This window comes from Petromyzon marinus, chromosome 57 (genome assembly GCF_048934315.1).
Source record: "Petromyzon marinus isolate PM22_M1 ecotype Great Lakes invasive population chromosome 57, UKy_Petmar_22M1.pri1.0, whole genome shotgun sequence".
NCBI lineage: Eukaryota > Metazoa > Chordata > Hyperoartia > Petromyzontiformes > Petromyzontidae > Petromyzon > Petromyzon marinus.
In genome coordinates this window covers 3,074,400-3,101,464 of record NC_133723.1, presented here as the reverse complement: position 1 = coordinate 3,101,464, position 27,065 = coordinate 3,074,400, and the positions used below count along the sequence as shown (strand labels likewise).

The 27,065-nt window shown below is 50.8% G+C and overlaps 1 protein-coding gene across 1 annotated transcript in view; it reads right to left on the bottom strand.

Annotated features, from left to right (window-relative positions):
- LOC116954984 (endophilin-A3-like) overlaps window positions 1-11,547 on the bottom strand; it is a 40,275-nt gene extending 28,728 nt beyond the window's left edge. The window contains exon 1 of the mRNA XM_032975888.2: window positions 11,304-11,547. Coding sequence (XP_032831779.2) covers window positions 11,304-11,348 — 45 coding nt within the window. The 5' untranslated portion in view covers window positions 11,349-11,547. The remainder of the gene's footprint in view (window positions 1-11,303) is intronic.
- Window positions 11,548-27,065: the final 15,518 nt, after the last annotated feature.

Sequence of the window (27,065 nt, the reverse complement as noted above, 5' to 3'; positions counted from 1 at the left end):
CCCCTTAACGTGGCCTCCTTGTGCAAGCGCAGCAGCAGGTTGCGCTGACAGAACAGAAAACTGCAGGAACCTAGCGCTGGCCACGAACTCAAACAAAAAAAATTAATGCATTTTTTTTGCATCTCGAGAGGGAAACACCACCTCCCCCCCTCTCCCCCTCCCCCCCTGCTGCTACCAATCGCAGCTGGGGACAGGGTGGGGGGTGGGGGGTGAGGCCAAGAGGGCACGGCCGATGGGGCAGAGTTCACGGGTCACGGGGGTTAGGGCGGCAGGGGTGTAATGGAAACAAGAGGGGGGTTGGCAGTAGGAAGTAGGATAAGCGTCGGGGTCAGGCTTGGGGTTAGGGCTACGGTGAATGCTCCGCTGGGGTTGAGATGAAGGTTCGGATTGGACGTGAGTTCGGGCTTTGGGTTCGCAGTTATAGCCGCTCAGAGCCCGAGCCGTCGATGGTGTAGGCCAATCAGTTACAAAGACAATGCGTACATTGTATTATAATCGGAGCACGTTAGTTTGTATGTTTTGCCAAGAGTACGTGTGATTTAGGGGGGCCGTCCATAAATGACGTCACGACATTTTGGACGATTTTTGACCCCCCCCCCCCTTCGTCACACGGCGTCACAAAAAGTTAGACCCCCCCCTCTCAAATATGACGTCACAAAGCTCTGCCCCCCCCCAAATAAAACATACTTCAAGAGACTGTCCTCCAGACAGTCTCGTCCCTTCACCTGATGAAGGCCGCTTGTGTTGTGGCCGAAACGTCGTGAGAATATTATTGTTTTATTTTATCAATTTATTATTTTACTCTCATTCTACGTGACTTTACCGAAAGAACCAAAGAAGATGAATCCTTGCAGTCACGAAAGCTTTAAAACGAAATTTATACTTCAAATCGCTTTAAACTATCGTCATTGTAGTGCGTGTTTAATGTGGCGCTGCACTCTGATGTTGTAGGAGAAAACATTTATTAAAAAGTCTGTTTAATTAAGTAGAACGTGTTGTCTATATTTATTTAAAGTTGCGCATTTTGATGTGACGTCACATTTCTCACCCCCCCCCCCCCGCCCTTATCACACATCGTCACAAATGTCTGACCCCCCCCCCCCAGGTGCGTGACGTCATTTATGGGCGGCACCTAAGGTCCAGACGTGATGCCTTGCAAGAGGCGCCTGCTTGGTGTTGGAACATCTCAACACATCCTGTTGTTGTTCTTGTCGTTGTTCTCATCAGCACCACGGTCTTTACAGGGTACCAGCCCAGTGATCACTCCACCCCCCACCCCCAAGCGCCCCCTCCCAGCCCAGTGATCACTCCCCCCCAACCCCCACCCCCCATCCCCCAGGCGCCCCCTCCCCACCCAGTGATCACTCCCCCCCACCCCCAGGCACCCCCTCCCCACCCAGTGATCACCCCCCCCACCCCACCCCCCAATCCCCCAGGCGCCCCCTCCCAGCCCAGTGATCACTCCCCCCCACCCCACCCCCCACCCCCCAGGCGCCCCCTCCCAGCCCAGTGATCACTCCCCCCCACCCCACCCCCCACCCCCCAGGCGCCCCCTCCCAGCCCAGTGATCACTCCCCCCCACCCCCCACCCCCCATCCCCCAGGCGCCCCCTCCCAGCCCAAACTTGCAACGTGCGTTCGGCGTCTTCCGCCCCACCCCCACCATTACCCCCCCCTCGCCCCGTGTGGAACACTCGCAGAAAGCAGTGCACCACCGCGTGTTCGAGAACCGCCTCTGGAAGACGGCGCCACAGACAAACTACTCCCCAAGCTCCCCTACAGCTGCGTCTTGGTCACCATTCCGGGGTGGTGCTACACGCCTCGGATCTTCGCCGGCCATGATGCCCCCCCCCCCCCATCCCTTATAGCACACACGTGAATAAGGCCCATTGCCCGAAACGTCGCCAAGGATATATTTATTATTTAAAGTCCGCGCGCGCAATGTTATCGACAAGCGAGTCGTTGACTGTGCTTCAGTAACACTGCAGCATCGGCAGCAGCAGAATCACCAAAATCATCTGCCGTAGGGAATGGTGCGCCACGTGGCAGGCTTAGCGAGATTTTATCAGCTCGATTAAAGATTTCCCGCGGAGGAATGACGATCGCATGGCAGTCACCTGATTTATTAAAATTTCGTACAAAATTAAAATGTTACCCGAACCCAAAAAAATATAACTTCGTGTGGGGCAATTTTTTTTTGTGGCACGGGATGGAGGTTTGCAGCGACTGGGCTGGGCTCATTAAACTCACGTAACCCGATTCCTCACAACTCACTCTATCATGTCTATGAATCTGTATGCAAGTATATAGGTCTCTGTGCGAATCTATGGGTCTCTCTGGAGTCTGTGGGTATATAAGTCAGTCTATGGGTCTCTATGTGAGTCTATGGGTATATATGTGAGTCTATGGGTCTCTATGTTAAGATGTTGGTCTCTATGTGAGTCCATAGGTCTCTATGCGAGTCTATGGGTCTCGGGTCTCTACGTGAGTCTATTGGTTTCTATGTGAGTCTATGAGTCTCGGGTCTCTGTGTGAGTCTATGCGTCTGTATGTAGCTATATTGGTCTCTATGTGAGTCTGTAAGTCTCTATGCGAGTCTACGGGTCTGTATGTGACTCTATTGGTCTCTATGCGAGTCTACGGGTCTCTATGTGAATCTATTGGGGTCTATGTGAGTCTATGAGTCTGTGCCACGAGCTTAACGAGTTAACAAAACCGCAGCCGGTTCATTAACACGTGGCCTTGAGAGAGCCCAAGTTTGCCGGCAGATGAGCTGATTATCGGCGAGCGATTCCGGGGCTCGGGAGACGCGGTTAATTGGCATTAACTTTCCCACTTGCTGGGATGAGCTGCTGTTGTTGCTGCTGCTGCTACCGCTGCTGCTGCTACTACCGCTGCTGCTGCTGTTACCGCTGCCCTCTTCCAGCTGCTGCCCCTGGGCTGACGGGGGGCAGCGTAGAGACCACAGGTCGGGGGGGGGGGGGACGGGATCATGCTTGCGGTCAGGGCCGGGTGCACGGCGTGCGCCAATGGGCAGGGATCGGTCAACTCGTGCCTCTGTGTTATTGATCAGGGTCTGCAGTAGCAGTTAGTGTTTGAGTCTGGGTTCGAGTCTGATTCAGGGTGTTAGGGCGTGTGTTTGTGGTCAGGGTGTGTATGGGGTTAGGGGTCTGTTTCAGTGGTCAGGGTGTGTTTGGGGTTAGGGGTCTGTGTGAAGGGGTCAGGGTGTTTGGAGTTAGGGGTCTGTTTCAGTGGTCAGGGTGTGTATGGGGTTAGGGGTCTGTTTCAGTGATCAGGGTGTGTTTGGGGTTAGGGGTCTGTTTCAGTGGTCAGGGTGTTTGGGGTTAGGGGTCTGTTTTAGTGATCAAGGTGTGTTTGGGGTTAGGGATCTGTTTCAGTGGTCAGGGTGTGTATGGGGTTAGGGGTCTGTTTCAGTGGTCAGGGTGTGTATGGGGTTAGGGGTCTGTTTCAGTGGTAGGGTGTGTTTGGGGTTAGGGGTCTGTTTCAGTGGTCAGGGTGTGTTTGGGGTTAAGGGTCTGTTTCAGTGGTCAGGGTGTTTGGGGTTAGGGGTCTGTTTCAGTGGTCAGGGTGTGTTTGGGGTTAGGGGTCTGTTTCAGTGGTCAGGGTGTGTATGGGGTTAGGGGTCTGTGTGAAGGGGTCAGGGTGTTTGGTGTTAGGGGTCTGCTTCAGTGGTCAGGGTGTGTATGGGGTTAGGGGTCTGTTTCAGTGGTCAGGGTCTGTATGGGGTTAGGGGTCTGTTTCAGTGGTCAGGGTGTGTATGGGGTTAGGGGTCTGTGTGAAGGGGTCAGGGTGTTTGGGGTTAGGGGTCTGTTTCAGTGGTCAGGGTGTTTGGGGTTAGGGGTCTGTTTAAGTGGTCAGGGTGTGTTTGGGGTTAGGGGTCTGTTTCAGTGGTCAGGGTGTGTTTGGGGTTAGGGGTCTGTTTCAGTGGTCAGGGTGTGTTTGGGGTTAGAGGTCTGTTTCAGTGGTCAGGGTGTTTGGGGTTAGGGGTCTGTTTCAATGGTCAGGGTGTGTATGGGGTTAGGGGTCTGTTTAAGTGGTCAGGGTATGTTTGGGATTAGGGTTCTGTTTCAGTGGTCAGGGTGTGTTTGGGGTTAGGGGTCTGTTTCAGTGGTCAGGGTGTGTTTGGGGTTAGGGGTCTGTTTCAGTGGTCATGGTGTTTGGGGTTAGGGGTCTGTTTCAGTGGTCAGGGTGTTTGGGTTAGGGGTCTGTTTCAGTGGTCAGGGTGTTTTGGGGTTAGGGGTCTGTTTCAGTGGTCAGGGTGTTTGGGGTTAGGGGTCTGTTTCAGTGGTCAGGGTGTTTGGGGTTAGGGGTCTGTGTGAAGGGGTCAGGGTGTGCGTTAAGGGTTATTGTGTGGGTGAGGGGTTAGGGTGTGTGTTTGGGGTTAGGGTCTGTGTCAGTGGTCAGGGTGTTTTGGGGTTAGGGGTCTGTTTCAGTGGTCAGGGTGTTTGGGGTTAGGGGTCTGTTTCAGTGGTCAGGGTGTTTGGGGTTAGGGGTCTGTGTGAAGGGGTCAGGGTGTGCGTTAAGGGTTATTGTGTGGGTGAGGGGTTAGGGTGTGTGTTTGGGGTTAGGGTCTGTGTCAGTGGTTAGGGTGTATCTGGGGTTAGGGTCAGTGTTTTGAGGTTAGTGTCTGTGTTCAGAGTTAGGGTTTGTGTTTGCGGTTATTGTGTGTTAGGGGTTAGGGTCTGTGATATGGGCTAAGGTTAGGGTCTGTGAGTGTGGTTAAGGTTACGGTTTGTGTTTGGCATTAGGGTGTGTGTTGGGGGTTAGGGATTGTGATAATTGTTTTTTTACCCTTTTATCTGGCAACAAAACTGACACCTTTTTGACAAGGAGTCATGTTTACATTGACCACAATACCTGCGGTCGGAACCCAAACAAAAACAACTCTGATAATGTATGCACTGTCCTTGAAATTGATTGGTCCACACCCGAGACAGCTTCCTTTAGAGCCTCGTCTCACATGGTGTTGGACCAGAAGACGCCAAAAGGCGCACAACTCAAAGACAATGCACCATCAGAGTATGAGAGCTCGGGGTAAGCATTTACACCATTGGAAACCTCATTTGCCAGTAACAAAATATGATAATTGGTATATCATATTTTGTTACTGGCAAATGAGGTTTCCAATGGTGGTTAGGGATTGTGTTAGGGGTTACGGTCTGTATTTTGGGTTAGAATTTGTGTCAGGGTTTAGGGTCTGTGTTAGGGGGTAGGGTTAGTGAGTGTGTTAGTGTTTGGGCCTGTGTCGAGGTTCCTATTTGAGGCTGCGTTAAGGTACGTGATAGAGGAGACTCAAGTGATGCTTTCTTGGTCAAATTAAGAGGCTAACTTATAGTTACGTCTGCAACCAACAGCACTACCACAACAACACCAACAGGGAAAACCACCAACAATACCGCACCACCAACTCCAACGACAGGACCCACACCACGACCAACAACATCACCGACAGACGCCACTATTATCAACAATAAAGACAAAGATCACCCGTACAGCCCGGACAGACTGTCGGGGCAAGTGCTGTTAGCGAGCACCTATCAAGGCCGGCACGGCGCACGAGAGGGTGGGTGGCGAGCACCACGCCCGGCCGCCTTTGTCTCCCCAGTGGCGATGTTTATACATTGCATCGGGTTACTCCTTTGAGGCTGAGTTGACCTAGGTGAGGCCCATGACCGGTTGAGACAATCGTCACTGGTGTTGGTGGCCGTGAGTGGGAATCGAACTCGAGTCGCTCCCCACAATCAACAACAACAACAACTCTAACACCCAACAACAGCTACAACAACAGCAGCAACAACAACAACAACTACAACATTATCAATGTCCTGAGTGAGTGGGGGGAGCAGCAAGGCAAGGAAGAGGAGGCACGGGGAGCCGTCTCCCACCCCACAAACAACAACAACTATTATAACAACAACTATAACAACAACTATAACAACAACAATACCCTGAGTGAGTTGGGGGAGTAGCAAGGCAAGGAAGAGGAGGCACGGGGAGCCGTCTCCCACCCCACAAACAACAACAACTATAACAACTTTCACAACAACTATAACAACAACTATAACAACAACTATAACAACAACTATAACAACAACAACAACAATGCCCTGAGTGAGTGGGGGGAGTAGTAAGGCAAGGAAGAGGAGGCACGAGGAGCCGTCTCCCACCCCACAACTGCTCCCCACAAACCCCCTCCCCGATTCATTCCGCGCCGGGGCAGCAACAGCGACAGGCAGCTGTCGGGGTCGCCTTACAATCACGGCATCATCAGCAGCAGCAGCAACATCAGCATCAGCAGTATCATCATCATCATCAGCTGTCGGGGTCGCCTTACAATCACGGCATCATCAGCAGCAGCAACATCAGCATCAGCAGTATCATCATCATCATCAGCTGTCGGGATCGCCTTACAATCACGGCATCATCAGCAGCAGCAGCATCAGCAGTATCATCATCATCATCAGCTGTCGGGGTCGCCTTACAATCACGGCATCATCAGCAGCAGCAGCAACATCAGCATCAGCAGTATCATCATCATCATCAGCTGTCGGGGTCGCCTTACAATCACGGCATCATCAGCAGCAGCAGCAACATCAGCATCAGCAGTATCATCATCATCATCAGCTGTCGGGATCGCCTTACAATCACGGCATCATCAGCAGCAGCAGCAGCATCAGCAGTATCATCATCATCAACATCAGCTGTCGGGGTCGCCTTACAATCACGGCATCATCATCAGCAGCAGCAGCATCAGCATCAGCAGTATTATCATCATCAGCTGTCGGGGTCGCCTTACAATCACGGCATCATCAGCAGCAGCAACAGCATCATCAGCATCAGCAGTATCATCATCATCATCATCAGCTGTCGGGATCGCCTTACAATCACGGCATCATCAGCAGCAGCATCAGCAGTATCATCATCAGCTGTCGGGGTCGCCTTACAATCATGGCATCAGCAGCAGCAGCATCATCATCATCAGCTGTCGGGGTCGCTTTACAATCACGGCATCAGCAGCAGCAGCATCATAATCAGCAGCAGCAGCATCATCAGCATCAGCAGTATCATCATCAGCAGCTGTTGGGGTCGCCTTACAATCACGGCATCATCATCAGCAGCAACAGCATCATCAGCATCAGCAGTATCATCATCATCATCATCAGCTGTCGGGGTCGCCTTACAATCACAGCATCATCATCAGCAGCAACAGCATCATCAGCATCAGCAGTATCATCATCATCAGCTGTCGGGGTCGCCTTACAATCACGGCATCATCATCAGCAGCAGCATCATCAGCATCAGCAGTATCATCATCAGCTGTCGGGGTCGCCTTACAATCACGGCATTATCATCATCAGCAGCAGTATCATCATCATCAGCTGTCGGGGTCGCCTTACAATCACGGCATCATCAGCAGCAGCAGCATCAGCAGTATCATCATCATCATCATCAGCTGTCGGGGTCGCCTTACAATCACGGAATGATCATCATCAGCAGTATCATCAGCAGTAACATCAGCATCATCAGAAGCATCATCATCATCAGCTGTCGCGCCCGGTCTACGGGTCCCCTTATAATCAAAGCAGCATCATCAGCAGCAGCATCAGCAGCAGCATCAGCATCATCAGCAGCAGCATCATCAGCAGCAGCAGCATCATCATCAGCAGCAGCATCATCATCATCAGCTGTCGGGGTCGCCTTACAATCACGGCATCATCAGCAGCAGCAGCATCAGCAGTATCATCATCCGCTGTCGGGGTCGCCTTACAATCACGGCATGATCAGCAGCAGCAGCATCATCAGCATCAGCAGTATCATCAGCATCAGCTGTCGGGGTCGCCTTACAATCACGGCATCATCAGCAGCAGCATCATAATCAGCAGCAGCAGCATCATCATCAGCATCAGCAGTATCATCAGCAGCAGCTGTCGGGGTCGCCTTACAATCACGGCATCATCAGCAGCAGCAGCATCATCAGCATCAGCAGTATCATCATCATCAGCTGTCGGGGTCGCCTTACAATCACGGCATCATCAGCAGCATCATCAGCATCAGCAGTATCATCATCATCAGCTGTCGGGGTCGCCTTACAATCACGGCATGATCATCATCAGCAGCAGTATCATCAGCAGTAACATCAGCATCATCAGAAACAGCAGCATCATCAGCTGTCGCGCCCGGACTACGGGTCCCCTTATAATTAAAGCAGCATCATCAGCAGCAGCATCAGCAGCATCAGCAGCAGCATCAGCATCATCAGCAGCATCATCAGCAGCAGCATCAGCATCATCAGCAGCATCATCATCAGCAGCAGCATCATCATCAGCAGCAACAGCATCAGCAGTATCATCATCATCAGCTGTCGGGGTCGCCTTACAATCACGGCATTATCATCAGCAGCAGCATCAGCAGTATCATCATCATCAGCTGTCGAGGTCGCCTTACAATCACGGCATGATCATCATCAGCAGCATCATCAGCAGTACCATCAGCATTATCAGCAGCAGCAGCATCATCACCATCAGCTGTCGCGCCCGGTCTGCGGGTCCCCTTATAATCAAAGCAGCATCATCATCAGCAGAATCAGCAGCATCAGCAGCATCAGCATCATCAGCAGCATCATCATCAGCAGCAGCATCATCATCAGCAACAGCATCATCAGCATCAGCAGCAGCAGCATCATCAGCAACAGCATCAGCAGCAGCATCATCAGCAGCAGCATCATCAGCAGCAGCATCCGCAGCATCAGCAGCAGCATCAGCAGCATCATCAGCAGCAGCAGCATCATTAGCAGCAGCATCATCATTAGCAGCAGCATCATCAGCAGCAGCATCATTATCAGCAGCAGCATCATCAGCAGCTGCATCATCATCAGCAGCATCATCATCAGCAGCAGCATCAGCAACAGCAGCAGCATCATCATCAGCAGCATCATCATCATCAGCAGCAGCAGCATCATCAGCAGCAGCATCAGCAGCAACATCATCATCAGCAGCAGCAGCAGCATCATCATCAGCAGCAGCATCATAATCAGCAGCAGCATCATCATCAGCAGCATCAGCAGCAGCAGCAGCATCAGCATCATCATCATAATCAGCAGCAGCATCATCATCAGCAGCATCAGCATCATCATCGTGAGCTGTCGCGCCCAGCTCACGAGTCCCGTTATAATTACAGCACCAACAGAATTGAACCCGATGCAATAATTTACGCAGCATCGTCAACGTCAATATCATCATCAGCCGCAGCAGCAGCAGCAGCATCAACAGAAGCATCATCATCGGCAGAACCATCGTAATCATCATCATCATCAGCAAGGCTAATCATCACCATCAACTTTTCTGAAGCGCTGAGCTCAGTTTCTGTTCCCTGGCGCCACGTCACACGAGAACCACACAAACCAACATCAGCAGCAGCAGCATCATCAGCAGCAGCATCATCATCAGCAGCAGCAGCAGCATCATCATCATCAGCAGCAGCAGCAGCAGCATCATCAGCAGCAGCAGCGAACAGCATTGTCATTATCAGCTCCATCATCATCATCATCAGCACCACGGTTAATGATCGTCAGTCATCAGCAAGGGCCGAGCCCACGTGCCCGGGCGCCACGTCGGCACGCGTCGTCCTCCACAAACCAACAACATCATCACCATCAGCACCATCATCATCAGCACCATCATCATCACCATCATCATCAGCACCATCATCACCATCATCACCATCATCATCACCATCATCACCACCATCATCATCATCACCATCATCACCATCATCACCATCATCATCACCATCATCATGACCATCATCACCATCATCAGCACCATCATCATCAGCACCATCATCATCACCATCATCATCATCACCATCATCATCACCATCATCACCATCATCAGCACCATCATCATCAGCACCATCATCATCACCATCATCACCATCATCATCACCATCATCACTATCATCATCACCACCAACAACGCCATCACCACCACCACCGTCACGACTCTGAGGTGATGCGCGCTGTGGTGGTGTTGTTGTTGGTGTTGTTGTTGGTGTTGTTGTTGTCAGGGTCCCCTCGTGTCAACAAACAGCGCGGTTCGTCCGTGACATCAAAGCGGCGAGTCGCGTTCATTGGCGCCAAACGCCCTCCACAATTAGCGGAGACGCGCGCGGTGGTGGTGAAGTATGGACGGAGGGAGAAGGAGCAGGGTCGTTGGTGGTTGTGGTTGTCGTGGTGGTTGTTGGTGGTGATAGTGGTTGTCGTGGTGGTTGTTGGTGGTGGTGATAGTGGTGGTTGTTGGTGGTGGTGGTGGTAGTGGTTGTTGCGGTAGTGGTTGGTGGTGGTGGTTGTCGTGGTGGTTGTTGGTGGTGGTTGGTGGTGGTGATAGTGGTTGTCGTGGTGGTTGTTGGTGGTGGTTGGTGGTGGTTGGTGGTGGTAGTGGTTGTTGCGGTAGTGGTTGGTGGTGGTAGTGGTTGGTGGTGGTGATAGTGGTTGTCGTGGTGGTTGTCGGTGGTGGTTGGTGGTGGTTGGTGGTGGTAGTGGTTGTTGCGGTAGTGGTTGGTGGTGGTAGTGGTTGGTGGTGGTTGTTGATGGTAGTGGTAGTTGTGGTGGTTGGTGGTGGTGGTGGTTGGTGGTGGTTGGTGGTGGTAGTTGTGGTGGTTGGTAGTGGTAGTGATAGTGGTTGGTGGTGGTGGTAGTGGTTGGTAGTGGTTGGTGGTGGTTGTTGGTGGTGGTAGTGGTTGGTGGTGGTTGTTGGTGGTGGTAGTGGTTGGTGGTGGTTGTTGGTGGTAGTGGTTGGTGGTGGTTGTTGGTGGTGGTTGGTAGTGGTGGTGGTTGGTGGTGGTGGTGGTTGTTGGTGGTGGTAGTGGTTGGTGGTGGTTGTTGGTGGTGGTTGTTGGTGGTGGTTGTTGGTAGTGGTTGTTGGTGGTGGTGGTAGTTGTGGTGGTTGTTGGTGGTGGTAGTGGTTGTTGGTGGTAGTGGTTGGTAGTGGTTGTTGGTGGTGGTTGTTGTTGTTGGTGGTGGTAGTTGTGGTAGTGGTTGGTGGCAGTGGTGGTGGTGGTAGTGGTTGGTGGTGGTTGGTGGTGGTTGGTGGTGGTGGTAGTTGTGGTAGTGGTTGTTGGTAGTGGTTGGTGGTAGTGGTGGTGGTGGTAGTGGTGGTGGTGGTGGTTGGTGGTGGTGGTAGTTGTGGTAGTGATTGTTGGTAGTGGTGTGGTGGTGGTGGTGGTGGTGGTGGTGGTAGTTGTGGTAGTGGTTGTGGTAGTGGTGGTGGTGTCTAGCCCCGTTACCTGACTCGCTTTGTGGAACTGCTTCCTCAGCCCCGCCACAGACATCGCCGCGTGCCCCCCCCCACCCCCCCGCCGTCCTGCAATCGCCCGTGACGATCGAGTTAATTGATGATGAGGAGGATGATGAGGAGGATGATGAGGAGGATGATGATGATGAGGAGGATGATGATGAGGAGGATGATGGTGGTGGCGAGCGGCCGTGATGGGACTCAAGAGAAAGTGGGGGAGGGGGCGGGGCGGGGATTCCGCGGGGGGGGGGGGGCTGCCCTCCCCTCCCCCGCGTCACGTGACGGAAGTGTGACGTCACGCGGTTCTCTCTCGCTCGCGCGCACGCGCGCGCCCCCTCTGCTTTCGCGGGATTGAACTCAGAATCTCGCGTCGGATTTGGGTTTTCTGGGTTTTCGCAGACTTCTAGCCAATTATACTAACTCACTGTTTGTTTTATTTTACCGGATAAGGCCTTCACCCCTCCTCCCCCCCCACACACACACACTGAGCTGTATAGATTTTTGTCTTGTACAGGAGCTCGCTCGCTATTGCAAATGATAACGAAGCGGGTTTGACCCATCACGTGGAGATTTTGTAGGGGGCCGTCCATGAATGACGTCACTCGATTTTTGCCCCCCCCCCCCCCATCGTCACACGGCGTCACAAAAAGTCAGACCCCCCCCCTCCAATATGACGTCACAAAGCTCAGCCCCCCCCCCCCCCCACAAAAAATAAATAAAACATGCTTCAAATCGCTTTAAACTATTGTCATCGTAGTGCGTATTTAATGTGGCGCTGCACTCTGATGTTGTAGGAGAAAACATTTATTAAAAAGTCTATTTAATTAAGTAGAACGTGTTGTCTATATTTATTTATAAAGTTGCGCATTTTGATGTGACGTCACATCTCTCAAACCCCCCCCCCTCGTCACACATCGTCACAAACGAACTGACCCCTCCCCCCTACCCCTAGGTGCGTGACGTCATTTATGGACGGCCCCGAAGCAGCCGAGGGCTGATCTCGAGACGCGTGGTGTTGATTGTAGATGTGGCACAATTATACTAACTCGCTAATTTTTCTTCTTTGGTTATTTCGGTAAAGTCACGTAGAATGAGAATAAAATAATAAATTGATAAAATAAAATAACACAATAATATTCTCACGACGTTTCGGCCACAACACAAGCGGCCTTCATCAGGTGAAGGGACGAGATTGTCTGGAGGACAGCGCTGTCCTCGTCCCTTCACCTGATGAAGGCCGCTTGTGTTGTGGCCGAAACGTCGTGAGAATATTATTGTGTTATTTTATTTTATCAATTTATTATTTTATTCCCATTCTACGTGGTGACTTTACCGAAAGAACCAAAGAAGGTTAATCCTTGCAGTCACGAAAGCTTTAAATCACTAATTTTTTATTTTACCAGCTAACGCCCCTCCCCCACCTCCCCACCAAACTGAGCTGCATAGCTCAAATTTGTTTTTGTTCAGGAGCCACCTGACGGATCGCGAATGATAACCAAGTGAGCTGACCCATCACGTGGAGCTTTGTAAGCAGCCAAACAAAGGGAGTACTCGTGACGTTGACTCGGAATGCGGCACAATATTAACACAAGTTTAGTCATATTCTTGGTTCTTTCGGTAAAGTCACGTTGAAGGGAAACAATAAAATAATTTATATATATATAAAACAATACAATTCTCACGACGTTTTCACACCTGATGATGACTGCTTGTGTTGCAGTCGAAACGTCGTGAGAATTTTATTGTTTTTATATTTTGTTATTATTATTATTTTATTGTTTCCCTTCAACGTGACTTTACCGAAAGAACCAAGAATATGAATCACTGCAGTCACGAAAGCTTTAAATCAACAGTTTGGTCGTCAAAGATTATGTCGCTAATGGAAATCGGATTAAATAATGGGGTCTTATACTGGTAGGAAGGAAGTTGTGAACTGAGTGTACCAGACTGCAATAGATGAATGTGTCCGTCCGTCCGTCCCCTTTCAATACTTTAACGAAGTGAAATCTCGTGCTGTTGGGGTGTAAAAATAAAATTGCGCAAAATTCCAGTGTTCCTACCAGCCCACCCTGCAGGGACCTGTTTGTTGTGTTTCGTGGTGAGTGTGGTAGCGCTCTCTTGCGGACTGTTATGGGACACGTTGAAGAAGCGCTGCGAATGAACGCTTACATTGATGCACAAATCAACAGGCCATTGAATGCCAACACCGAATCAAATAACACGAGAATTGGAACTAATAAACGAGCCAGATGTTAGGAAAAGCAAAACATCCGAGTCAGATTTGGCACTGTACATAAAATACAGATATTTATATCTGGTACAAAAGATGTATTACCGAAGCTATCAACAGTAGGTGTGTACAGGATGAACTGCACGCGTGGTAAATGTTATGTTGGGCAAACAGGACGAATGATCAGCACGAGACTAAAAGAACATCGGATAAATATTTTTAAAACTCCCAAATACAACTGTCAGCAGTAGCAGAACAAACACGCGTGCCAACAAGGAGACTCAATTGATTTTTTTTTTATAATGGTTCATTTTCCGTGCAAAACTAGCTACTACTAGCCAAAACTAATTAGAGAATCTATAAAAAATTGAAAGAAGTAAAAATAATTTTAACCGTTCGGATAGCTACCGACTTGGTGCTGCGTGGTAGCGAATCATCAAATACAACTTTATGAGACCTCCTTTGCCAGTAACAAGATATAGGAATAGGTTTCACCCTTTTTAACTGGCACAAAAACTGACACCTTTATTCAAGGACAGTGCATATTATTATCAGAGTTGTCTTTTTGTTTGAATTTTGACTGCTTGTGTTGTGGTTATTGCAAACATGATGCCTTGAATAAAGGTGTCAGTTTTTGTGCCAGTTAAAAGGGTAAAACCTATTCCTAAATAAAACTTTGTTTAAATGCACGCCTATACAGGCCACCAATAGGGATTACCGTTGGTACGGCTATTTTAATACACACAATGGACAGGGAGGACAAGATCAAAGGGCTCGCATAATGCACATACATCATGTGTGTTGACTCATTAATCCCCTTCCCCACACACACTTTGTGCAAGAGCGCAGAAGTCTGGTCGCCACATCTACGCCTCTATATCAGGAGCGAAACACGTGGACTTCACAAATTTGGCTGTCGCCTGATGAAGCTAGATGCAATTACTGGCGAAACGTCGTACTCAGATTGGAACCGTTGTGGCTTGGCTCTACAACACACCGGTGTGCTGTACTAGTATACTACACTATACACTACACTAATATACACTTCTTCACTACTATACACTCTACTATACACTACACTACTATACACTACACTAGTGCTGTATTAGTAACGAATTGGCCACGTTCTGTTTACGTGACAACCCTTACTAGTTGGCTGTGTCGGGTGGTGGCGGGATTTATATATTCACACGATCTAGCTCCCAAAAAAACTCTATTATGGATGATATTGGTCGCGAAAGCCTCCTACGTGTTAAAGTATGATGGCATCTTCTACGTGACTTTACCAAAAGAACCAAGAGTATGAATCCCTGGAGTCACGAAAGCTTGAAATCGAAATTTATAATGGCATCGCAGTGTAAAGTTGAATCTCCACAATACGGGGACTCCTCTACTTACGAACGAGTTAGGCTCCAGAGGTCTGTTCGTAAGTCGATTCTTTCGTTCGTCCGATTTTACTCCCGTCAATTCCAAAGGTATTGTACGGCAACTATACTAAACAAGGGGAATGGCTTTCAAAGTTGAATAGTCTCCTCTAGATGTAGATGCCACTGGTTCTTCATGTTCTGCAGATGTAGATACCACTGGTTCTTCACGTTCTGAAGATGTAGGTGCCACTGGTTCTTCATGTTCTGTAGATGCCACTGGTTCTTCACGTTCTGCAGATGTAGATACCACTGGTTCTTCATGTTCTGCAGATGTAGATGCCACTGGTTCTTCACGTTCTGCAGATGTAGATGCCACTGGTTCTTCATGTTCTGCAGATGTAGATGCCACTGGTTCTTCATGTTCTGCAGATGTAGATACCACTGGTTCTTCATGTTCTGCAGATGTAGATGCCACTGGTTCTTCATGTTCTGCAGATGTAGATACCACTGGTTCTTCATGTTCTGCAGATGTAGATACCACTGGTTCTTCATGTTCTGCAGATGTAGATGCCACTGGTTCTTCATGTTCTGCTGATGTAGATTCCACTGGTTCTTCACGTTCTGCAGATGTAGATGCCACTGTTTCTTCACGTTCTGTAGATGTAGATGCCACTGGTTCTTCATGTTCTGCAGATGTAGATGCCACTGGTTCTTCATGTTCTGTAGATGCCACTGGTTCTTCATGTTCTGTAGATGCCACTAGGTCTTCACGTTCTGTATATGTAGATGCCACTGGTTCTTCACGTTTTGCAGATGTAGGTGCCACTGGTTCTTCATGTTCTGTAGATGTAGATGCCACTGGTTCTTCACGTTCTGCAGATGTAGATGCCACTGGTTCTTCATTATCTGCAGATGTAGGTGCCACTGGTTCTTCATGTTCTGCAGATGTAGATGCCACTGGTTTTTCATGTTCTGTAGATGCCACTGGTTCTTCACGTTCTGCAGATGTAGGTGCCACTGGTTCTTCATGTTCTGTAGATGTAGATGCCACTGGTTCTTCACGTTCTGCAGATGTAGATGCCACTGGTTCTTCATGTTCTGCAGATGTAGATGCCACTGGTTCTTCATGTTCTGCAGATGTAGATGCCACTGGTTCTTCATGTTCTGCAGATGTAGATGCCCCTGGTTCTTAATGTTCTGTAGATGCCACTGGTTCTTCACGTTCTGCAGATGTAGGTGCCACTGCTTCTTCATTTTCTGTAGATGTAGATGCCACTGGTTCTTCACGTTCTGTAGATGTAGATGCCACTGGTTCTTCATGTTCTGCAGATGTAGATGCCACTGGTTCTTCATGTTCTGCAGATGTAGATGCCACTGGTTCTTCATGTTCTGTAGATGCCACTGGTTCTTCACGTTCTGCAGATGTAGGTGCCACTGCTTCTTCATTTTCTGTAGATGTAGATGCCACTGGTTCTTCACGTTCTGTAGATGTAGATGCCACTGGTTCTTCATGTTCTGCAGATGTAGATGACACTGGTTCTTCATGTTCTGTAGATGCCACTGGTTCTTCACGTTCTGCAGATGTAGGTGCCACTGGTTCTTCATGTTCTGTAGATGTAGATGCCACTGGTTCTTCACGTTCTGCAGATGTAGATGCCACTGGTTCTTCATGTTCTGCAGATGTAGATGCCACTGGTTCTTCATGTTCTGCAGATGTAGATGCCACTGGTTCTTCATGTTCTGCAGATGTAGATGCCACTGGTTCTTAATGTTCTGTAGATGCCACTGGTTCTTCACGTTCTGCAGATGTAGGTGCCACTGCTTCTTCATTTTCTGTAGATGTAGATGCCACTGGTTCTTCACGTTCTGTAGATGTAGATGCCACTGGTTCTTCATGTTCTGTAGATGTAGATGCCACTGGTTCTTCACGTTCTGCAGATGTAGATGCCACTGGTTCTTCACATTCTGCAGATGTAGATGCCACTGGTTCTTCATTATCTGCAGATGTAGGTGCCACTGGTTCTTCATGTTCTGCAGATGTAGATGCCACTGGTTCTTCATGTTCTGTAGATGCCACTGGTTCTTCACGTTCTGCAGATGTAGATGCCACTGGTTCTTCACATTCTGCAGATGTAGATGCCACTGGTTCTTGATGTTCTGCAGATGTAGATGCCACTGGTTCTTCATGTTCTGCAGATGTAGATGCCACTGGTTCTTAATGTTCTGTAGATGCCACTGGTTCTTCACGTTCTGCAGATGTAGGTGCCACTGCTTCTTCATTTTCTGTAGATGTAGATGCCACTTAGATGCCACTGGTTCTTCACGTTCTGCAGATGTAGGTGCCACTGCTTCTTCATTTTCTGTAGATGTAGATGCCACTGGTTCTTCACGTTCTGCAGATGTAGATGCCACTGGTTCTTCATGTTCTGCAGATGTAGATGCCACTGGTTCGTCATGTTCTGCAGATGTAGATGCCACTGTTTCTTTATGTTCTGCAGATGTAGATGCTATTGGTTCTTCATGTTCTGCAGATGTAGATGCCACTGGTTCTTCACGTTCTGTAGATGTAGATGCCACTGGTTCTTCACGTTCTGTAGATGTAGATGCCACTGGTTCTCCATGTTCTGTAGATGTAGATGCCACTGGTTCTTCAGGTTCAACACATTCAGTGTCTCATCAGCAGAGACGGGCTTCTAGATTTAAAGCTTTCGTGACTGCAAGGATCCATACTCTTTGGTTCTATTGGGTAAAGTCACATAGGTAAAAAAAGTAAAATAACAAAAATCACGACGTTTCGGCCACAACACAAGCGGCCTTCATCAGGTGAAGGGACGAGACTGTCTGGAGGACAGCGCTGGAGTGAAAAAAGCCACGCTCAGATCACGACCTTTAAGCTGTGTGTGAAGAAACAAAGCGCCTTGACAAAGGAATTAGCATATAATTTAGCATTGAAATAGCTGAGTGATTAGCTTGTGACTGGTCACAGAAATGGTTATGTTAAAGTTAAAGCATACACATCCGCAAAGGCACCCCTTGACAAAGGAATTAGCATAGAATTTAGCATTGAAATAGCTAAGTTAAAGTATACACATCCGCAGAGGCACCCCTTGACAAAGGAATTAGCATAGAAGTTAGCATTGAAATAAGCTGAGTGATTAGCTTGTAACTGGTCACAGAAATAGCTACGTGACTTTACTCAATAGAACCAAAGAGTAGAGACGGACTTGCTTGTTTGAACCCACTGCTAGTGAAACTCGAAGATGATTACGCATGTACGGGCAGTCAGACAATACTTGTGGGGTTCTGCCTATAAGTGCGCATGAAAGTATCCATTAGTATCCATCCATAAAAAGTCTGGCAAGACGACCAACCCACCTCGCGTGTTACGTCATTCCCGAGGAATCACACTCCCCATGAACCCCGCAGCTATTCCGAATCGTTACACTTACGAAACTAACTCGTTCCCGAGACCCCTTCGTAAGTCGAACGGTTCGTAAGTCGGAACACAACCAAGCGCTGTATTTAAATGCCCGTACGGACAGTGTTGTGAAACGTGTCGCGGTTCAGCAAGAAGGGAAAGGCGTCGTTACACTCGTTACATCTCGCGGAGGATCGCTCATCCGATCAAAAATAGTTCCTCGTTTCAAGAGCAAGATCGCGTTTTGAGTCCATGTTATTTGTTATATATTTTTTATGGAAGCTGGTTCGTAAGTACGGGTGTTCGTAAGTCGAGGACTGCATGTGCTGTATGTTGAATTTCTTTCGCACCGTACGTAGCCGTCTGCGATAATCGGAGTTGCGGGGGGGGGGGGGGGGGGGAAGGACAACAAACTAAACACAGAAAACTGTTCTGAAGAAATTAGTTTGAAATCTCAATTTAAAAGTGCACAGCTCCAATGGCTTCCTAATATCTTCCCACAAGGAAGTTCTCTATGTCGAGGCCTGGAGTTTTCGGCAATGGCTGAGCGTCGTGAATGAGACGGACGTTTATACACTAAAGGGGCCGCACGATGGGGGTTTGCGGGATGCAGTGAGTTAGTGGAGCCTGCATGGAATCCCCTGAGCGTGGTAAATCGGTCACACACTTACGATTTGTGCAAATTAAAGGCGAGCGGCGATCAGCTCAAGTTGGACTGCGGCCCGAGGCTGGTGAGCGTCGGCAAGCACGCTAACCCGACGCCGACTGACGTCAAGCTAACGATCTGCTCTTTGGTTGACTTTGAATCGACCTTGGACCAACGTTGGCCCAACGTTGGCACAATGTTGCGGTTGATGTTGGGCCAACGTTGGACCGACGTTGGACCAATGTTGGGCCCACGTTCGCCCAATGTTGCGGTTGGCGTTGGACCAACGTTGCACCAACGTTGCCCCAATGTTGCGGTTGACGTTGAACCAACGTTGCAACAACGTTGGCCCAATATTGCCGTTGACGTTGAACCAACGTTCCACCAACGTTGGGCCAATGTTGCGGTTGGCGTTGAACCAACGTTGCAACAACGTTGGGCCAATGTTGCGGTTGACGTTGAACCAACGTTGCACCGACCTTGGCCCAATGTTGCGATTGACGTTGAACCAACGTTGACAGAATTTCTTGCTGTGGCCTGTCCTGCATTTCTGCTTGGGCCGTCATCGCCTGCGCTACCGATGCTGGTGTACAGACACCGACTCTGACGCCTTGAGGCACTGGTCCTGGTGCACTGGCATCCGGAGTCTGTGCTGGTTTAACTTCAACGCTTCTGGAGCAATGAACTGCATCTTGGCATTGAAGCAAAATCGCAAATACACATGTTTAAAAAAGAGAAATCAACACGCTCACGAGAAGTACTGCTTTAAAAGGGAAGTGAAATATAATAGGCGACGTTTCGGGAAATGGCCTTTATCCACAACACAGATTCATGTACGAATAACTACAATGCTGTTGATGAACGTGTTGAATTGATACAATGCCTTGGAGAATAATTCATCCAACAGTAGATATACACTCACACTCCTCACACTCCTCACACTCCCTCACACTCCTCACACTACTCTCACTCCATCACACTCCTCTCACTCCTCACACTCCTCACACTCCTCTCACTCCTCACACTCCCTCACACTCCCTCACACTCCTCACACTCCTCTCACTCCCTCTCACTCCCTCTCACTCCTCTCACTCCTCACACTCCTCTCACTCCTCACACTCCTCTCACTCCCTCACACTCCTCTCACTCCTCACACTCCCTCACACTCCTCACACTCCCCTCACTCCTCTCACTCCCTCTCACCCCTCACACTCCCTCACACTCCTCTCACTCCCTCTCACTCCCTCACACTCCTCACACTCCTCTCACTCCCTCACACTCCTCTAACTCCCTCTCACCCCTCACACTCCTCACACTCCTCACACTCACTCCTCACACTCCCTCACACTCCTCACACTCCCTCTCACTCCTCACACTCCTCTCACTCCCTCACACTCCCTCACACCCCTCTCACTCCCTCACACTCCCTCACATTCCTCTCACTCCTTCACACTCCTTCCCTCACACTCCCTCACACTCCCTCACACTCCTCTCACTCTTCACACTCCTCTCACTCCCTCACATCTCTCACTCCCTCACACTCCTCACACTCCTCTCACTCCTCTCACTCCCTCACACTCCCTCACATACTGCACCTCTCACTCCCTCACACTCATCACACTCCTCACACTTCTCACACTCCTCACACTCCCTGTCACTACCTCACACTCCCTCTCACTCCTCTCACTCCTCACACTCCTCACACTCCGCTCACTCCCTCACACTCCTCACACTCCTCTCACTCTTCACACTCCTCACACTACCTCACACTCCCCTCACTCCTCTCACTCCCTCTCACCCTTCACACTCCCTCACACTCCTCACACTCCTCTCACTCCTCTCACTCCTCACACTCCCTCAGACTCCTCACACTCCTCACACTCCTCTCACTCCTCACACTCCTCTCACTCCTCTCACTCCCTCACACTCCTCTCACTCCTCTCACTCCCTCACACTCCCCACACTCCTCTCACTCCCTCACACTCCTCACACTCCTCTCACTCCTCTCACTCCTCACACTCCCTCACATTCCCTCACATTCCTCACACTCCTCACACTCCCTCACACTCCTCACACTCCTCACACTCCTCACACTCCTCGCACTCCTCGCACTCCTCACACTCCTCGCACTCCGCAATCCTCATACTCCTCACACTCCCTCACACTCCTCACACTCCCTCACACTCCCTCACACTCCCTCACACTCCTCTCACTCCTCACACTCCTCACACTCCCTCACTCTCCTCACAATCCTCACACTCCTCACACTCCTCTCACTCCGCACACTCCTCTCACTCCGCTCACTCCCTCACACTCCCTCACACTCCTCTCACTCCCTCACACTCATCACACCTTCACACTCCTCACACTCCTCACACTCCTGTCACTACCTCACACTCCCTCTCACTCCTCTCACTCCTCACACTCCTCACACTCCGCACACTCCCTCACACTCCTCACACTCCTCTCACTCTTCACACTACTCACACTACCTCACACTCCCCTCACTCCTCTCATTCCCTCTCACCCTTCACACTCCCTCACACTCCTCACACTCCTCTCACTCCTCTCACTCCTCACACTCCCTCAGACTCCTCACACTCCTCTCACTCCTCTCACTCCTCACACTCCTCTCACTCCTCTCACTCCCTCACACTCCTCACACTCCTCTCACTCCTCACACTCCTCTCACTCCCTCACACTCCTCACACTCCTCGCACTCCTCTCACTCCTCTCACTCCCTCACACTCCTCACACTCCTCTCACTCCCTCACACTCCTCTCACTCCCTCACACTCCTCACACTCCTCTCACTCCCTCACACTCCTCTCACTCCTCTCACTCCTCACACTCCTCGCACTCCTCTCACTCCTCTCACTCCCTCACACTCCTCACACTCCTCTCACTCCCTCACACTCCTCACACTCCTCGCACTCCTCTCACTCCTCTCACTCCCTCACACTCCTCACACTCCTCTCACTCCCTCACACTCCTCTCACTCCCTCACACTCCTCACACTCCTCTCACTCCCTCACACTCCTCACACTCCTCACACTCCTCTCACTCCCTCACACTCCTCGCACTCCTCACACTCCCTCACACTCCCTCACACTCCTCTCACTCCCTCACACTCCTCACACTCCCTCACACTCCCTCACACTCCGCACACTCTTCACACTCCCCTCACTCCTCAAACTCCCTCACACTCCTCACAATCCTCACACTCCTCACACTCCCTCACACTCCTCGCACTCCTCATACTCCTCACACTCCCTCACACTCCTCACACTCCCCTCATTCCCTCACACTCCTCACACTCCCTCACACGCCTCACACTCCACTCACACTCCTCACACTCCTCACACTCCTCCTCACTCCTCTCACTCCCTCTCTGTCCTCACACTCCTCACACTCCTCTCACTCCCTCTCACCCCTCACACTCCCTCACACTCCCTCACACTCCTCACACTCCCTCACACTCCTCACACTCCTCTCACTCCCTCACACTCCTCAAACTCCTCTCACTCCCTCACACTCCTCTCAATCCTCACACTCCCTCACACTCCTCACACTCCTCTCACTCCCTTACACTCCTCACACTCCTCACACTCCTCTCACTCTTCACACTCCTCTCACTCCCTCACACTCCTCACACTCCCTCACACTCCTCACACTCCTCTCACTCCTCACACTCCCTCACACTCCCTCACACTCCTCACACTCCTCATACTCCTCTCACTCCTCACACTCCTCTCACCCCTCACACTCCATCACACTCCTCACACTCCGCACACTCTTCACATTCCTCTCACTCCTCTCACTCCTCACACTCCTCTCCCTCACACTCCTCACTCTCCTCACACTCCTCTCACTCTCTCACACTCCTCTCACTCTCTCACACTCCCTCACACTCCTCTCACTCCCTCACACTCCTCTCACTCCCTCACACTCCCTCACACTCCTCTCACTCTCTCACACTCCCTCACACTCCTCTCACTCCCTCACACTCCCTCACACTCCTCACACTCCTCTCACTCCTCACACTCCCTCACACTCCTCACACTCCTCACACTCCTCAGACTCCCTCTCACTCTCTCACACTCCTCTCACTCCTCACACTCCTCTCACTCCTCACACTCCTCTCACTCCTCACACTCCTCACACTCCTCTTACTCCCTCTCACCTCTCTCACTCCCTCTCACCCCTCACACTTACACTCTTCACACTCCTCTCACTCCTCACACTCCTCTCACTCCTCTCACTCCCTAACACTCCTCACACTCCTCTCACTCCCACACACTCCCTCACACTCCTCACACTCCTCTCACTCCCTCACACTCCTCACACTCCTCACACTCCTCTCACTCCCACACACTCCCTCACACTCCTCACACTCCTCTCACTCCCTCACACTCCTCACACTCCTCACACTCCTCTCACTCCCTCACAATCCTCACACTCCTCACACTCCCTCACACTCCTCACACTCCTCTCACTCTTCACACTACTCACACTACCTCACACTCCCCTCACTCCTCTCATTCCCTCTCACCCTTCACACTCCCTCACACTCCTCTCACTCCTCTCACTACCTCACACTCCTCTCACTCCCTCACACGCCTCACACTCCTCACACTCCCCCTCACTCCCTCTCACTCCTCACACTCCTCTCACTCCCTCACACGCCTCACACTCCTCACACTCCTCTCACACTCCTCACACTCCTCACACTCCTCTCACTCCTCTCACTCCCTCACACTCCCTCACACTCCTACACTCCCTCACACTCCTCCTCCTCCACTCCTCTCACTACCTCACACTCCTCACACTCCCTCTCACTCCTCTCTCTCACTCCTCTCACTCCCTCACACTCCCTCACACTCCCTCCACTCCCTCTCACTCCTCACACTCCTCTCACTCCCTCTCACCCCTCACACTCTCACCACTCCTCTCACTCCCTCACACTCCTCACACTCCTCACACTCCTCTTACTCCCTCACACTCCTCTCACCTCCCTCTCACTCCCTCTCCCCTCACACTCCTCACACTCCTCTCACTCCCTCACACTCCCTCTCACTCCTCACACTCCTCTCACTCCCTCACACTCCTCACACTCCTCACTCCCTCACACTCCTCACACTCCCTCACATCCTCACACTCCCTGTCACTCCTCACACTCCTCTCACTCCTTCACACTCCTCACACTCCTCACCTCCTCACCACTCCTCACACTCCCTCTCACTCCTCACACTCCTCTCACTCCTCACACTCCTCTCACTCCTCAACACTCCCTCACACTCCTCACACTCCCCACTCTCTCCACACTCCTCACACTCCTCACACTCCTCTCACTCCCTCACACTCCTCTCACTCCACTCCTTCACACTCCCTCTCACTCCTCACACTCCTCTTACTCCCTCTCACCCTCACACTCCTCTCACACTCCTCACACTCCCTCTCACCCCTCACACTCCTCTCACTCCTTCACACTCCTCACACTCCTCACACTCCCTCACACTCCCTCTCACTCCTCACACTCCTCACACTCCCTCACACCCTCACACTCCCTCACTCTCCCTCTCACTCCTCACACTCCTCACACTCCCTCTCACTCCTCACACTCCTCACACTCCTCACACTCCCTCACACTCCCTCTCACTCCTCACACTCCTCTCACTCCCTCTCACCCCTCACACTCCTCACACTCCTCTCACACCCTCACACTCCTCACACTCCTCACACTCCCTCACACTCCCTCTCACTCTTCACACTCCTCTCACTCCCTCACACTCCTCACACTCCTCACACTCCCTCACACTCCCTCACACTCCCTCTCACTCCTCACACTCCTTTCACTCCCTCTCACCCCTCACACTCCTCACACTCCCTCACACTCCTCACACTCCTCTCACTCCCTCACACTCCTCACACTCCTCAAACTCCTCTCACTCCCTCACACTCCTCACACTCCTCACACTCCCTCACACTCCTCACACTCCTCACACTCCTCTCACTCCCTCACACTCCTCACACTCCTCACACTCCCTCACACTCCTCACACTCCTCACACTCCTCACACTCCTCACACTCCCTCACACTCCTCACACTCCTCTCACTCCCTCACACTCCTCACACTCCTCACACTCCTCTCACTCCCTCACACTCCTCACACTCCTCACACTCCCTCACACTCCTCACACTCCTCACACTCCTCTCACTCCCTCACACTCCTCACACTCCTCACACTCCCTCACACTCCTCACACTCCCTCACACTCCTCACACTCCCTCACACTCCTCACACTCCCTCTCACTCCCTCACACTCCTCACACTCCTCTCACTCCCTCACACTCCTCACACTCCTCACACTCCTCTCACTCCCTCACACTCCTCACACTCCTCACACTCCCTCACACTCCTCACACTCCCTCTCACTCCCTCTCACTCCCTCACACTCCTCACACTCCTCTCACTCCCTCACACTCCTCACACTCCTCACACTCCCTCACACTCCTCACACTCCCTCACACTCCTCACACTCCCTCACACTCCTCACACTCCCTCTCACTCCTCACACTCCTCTCACTCCTTCACACTCCTCACACTCCCTCACACTCCCTCACACTCCCTCACACTCCCTCTCACTCCTCACACTCCTCTCACTCCCTCTCACCCCTCACACTCCTCACACTCCTCTCACTCCCTCACACTCCTCACACTCCTCACACTCCCTCACACTCCCTCTCACTCTTCACACTCCTCTCACTCCTTCACACTCCTCTCACTCCTTCACACTCCTCACACTCCTCTCACTCCCTCACACTCCCTCACACTCATAACACTCCCTCACACTCCTCTCACTCCCTCACATTCCCTTTTTGTTAGTGTAGAGGTGTTAACTACGCACTTTTCGGTAACCTGCATTGCCACCAGGTATCAAAGGGGCAGTGCAGCGTTACCTCTGGGTACATAACGGTTGGGGTCAGACGAGGTGAAGTGGATCGTAGCCACGGTTTGGTAAGAACCAATCAGAAAGTTCCACGTGGGAATGTGTGATTGGTTATACCTGGCCACAAACGAGTATAAGAAGGGTGACCGCGCAGAGCACGGGGAGTTCTCTCCCTACACGAAGACCGAAGCCCGGGCTGAAGATAGCCAGGACCCTGGATCCAACCTTCCAGCCCTTCTCAGGGCTAAGGCTCGGCGTATCCAGTGGTCAGGACCCACCGGGCCAGCGGTGGGTCAGATAGCCTCCCCTAGGTCCCAGCCAGAGGACTCTAGAATAGCGGTAGACGTGTAAGTCTCGCCAAGATAGGAGGCTGTACCTCCTTAGGTATCAAGGAGACCTGTGTGTAGGTTATGCTGAGTCCGGAGGCTGTTCCTCCTTAGGTATCGGGTGAGGGGACCATATACCCCTCCGTGTATTAAGGACTGTGTAAGAGAAGAATTACAATTAACAGAGCGTGCCTCGTAAGAAGTTTATTCGTCTTTACAAACACTACATTTGTAAAACGCTGGTGACCCAGGCGGGGTCGCCCTTGCGAAATGAAACTCACGGCGGTGTATCGAGCTCATCTGGTGAATCTAACGAGACGTGAAAGTCGCGACACTTCCCCTTACATCGTGTTCTGGAGGCTTCATTGTGACCATGGTGGGGAGAAGGACGGGGAGGGGTGTAACGCCCCGCTCGAAATGGACACCTTCATTAATTTATTTTCAGTAATTTACAGGTGCGATGATGACCTGTTGCGCGTAGTCACTTTAAGATGTTTTTCTTGTACGTGTTTTTGTTTTGTTGCGATTGCACCCGATTCATGAGCCGCGTGGCTCACAGGGCTATCTCCATATATATAAAAGGCAAAGTTGTGATTATGTGTTGTCTGTTCAAAATGTTTAGCGTACTTCCCGACATGCAACAAACTTGAAATTTGCCATGTGGGTACTTTCCAGACTGTACACCATGCAAAAATTTAAAAAATATGCTTTTGTTTTTTTGGGGGCTGGGGGGAGAGCTCAATACTGCATATATTTTTTGCACTGCAAGTGAGCTGTGACGTCAAATCTGTCACGTGACCCGCACACATGGAAGTGTAA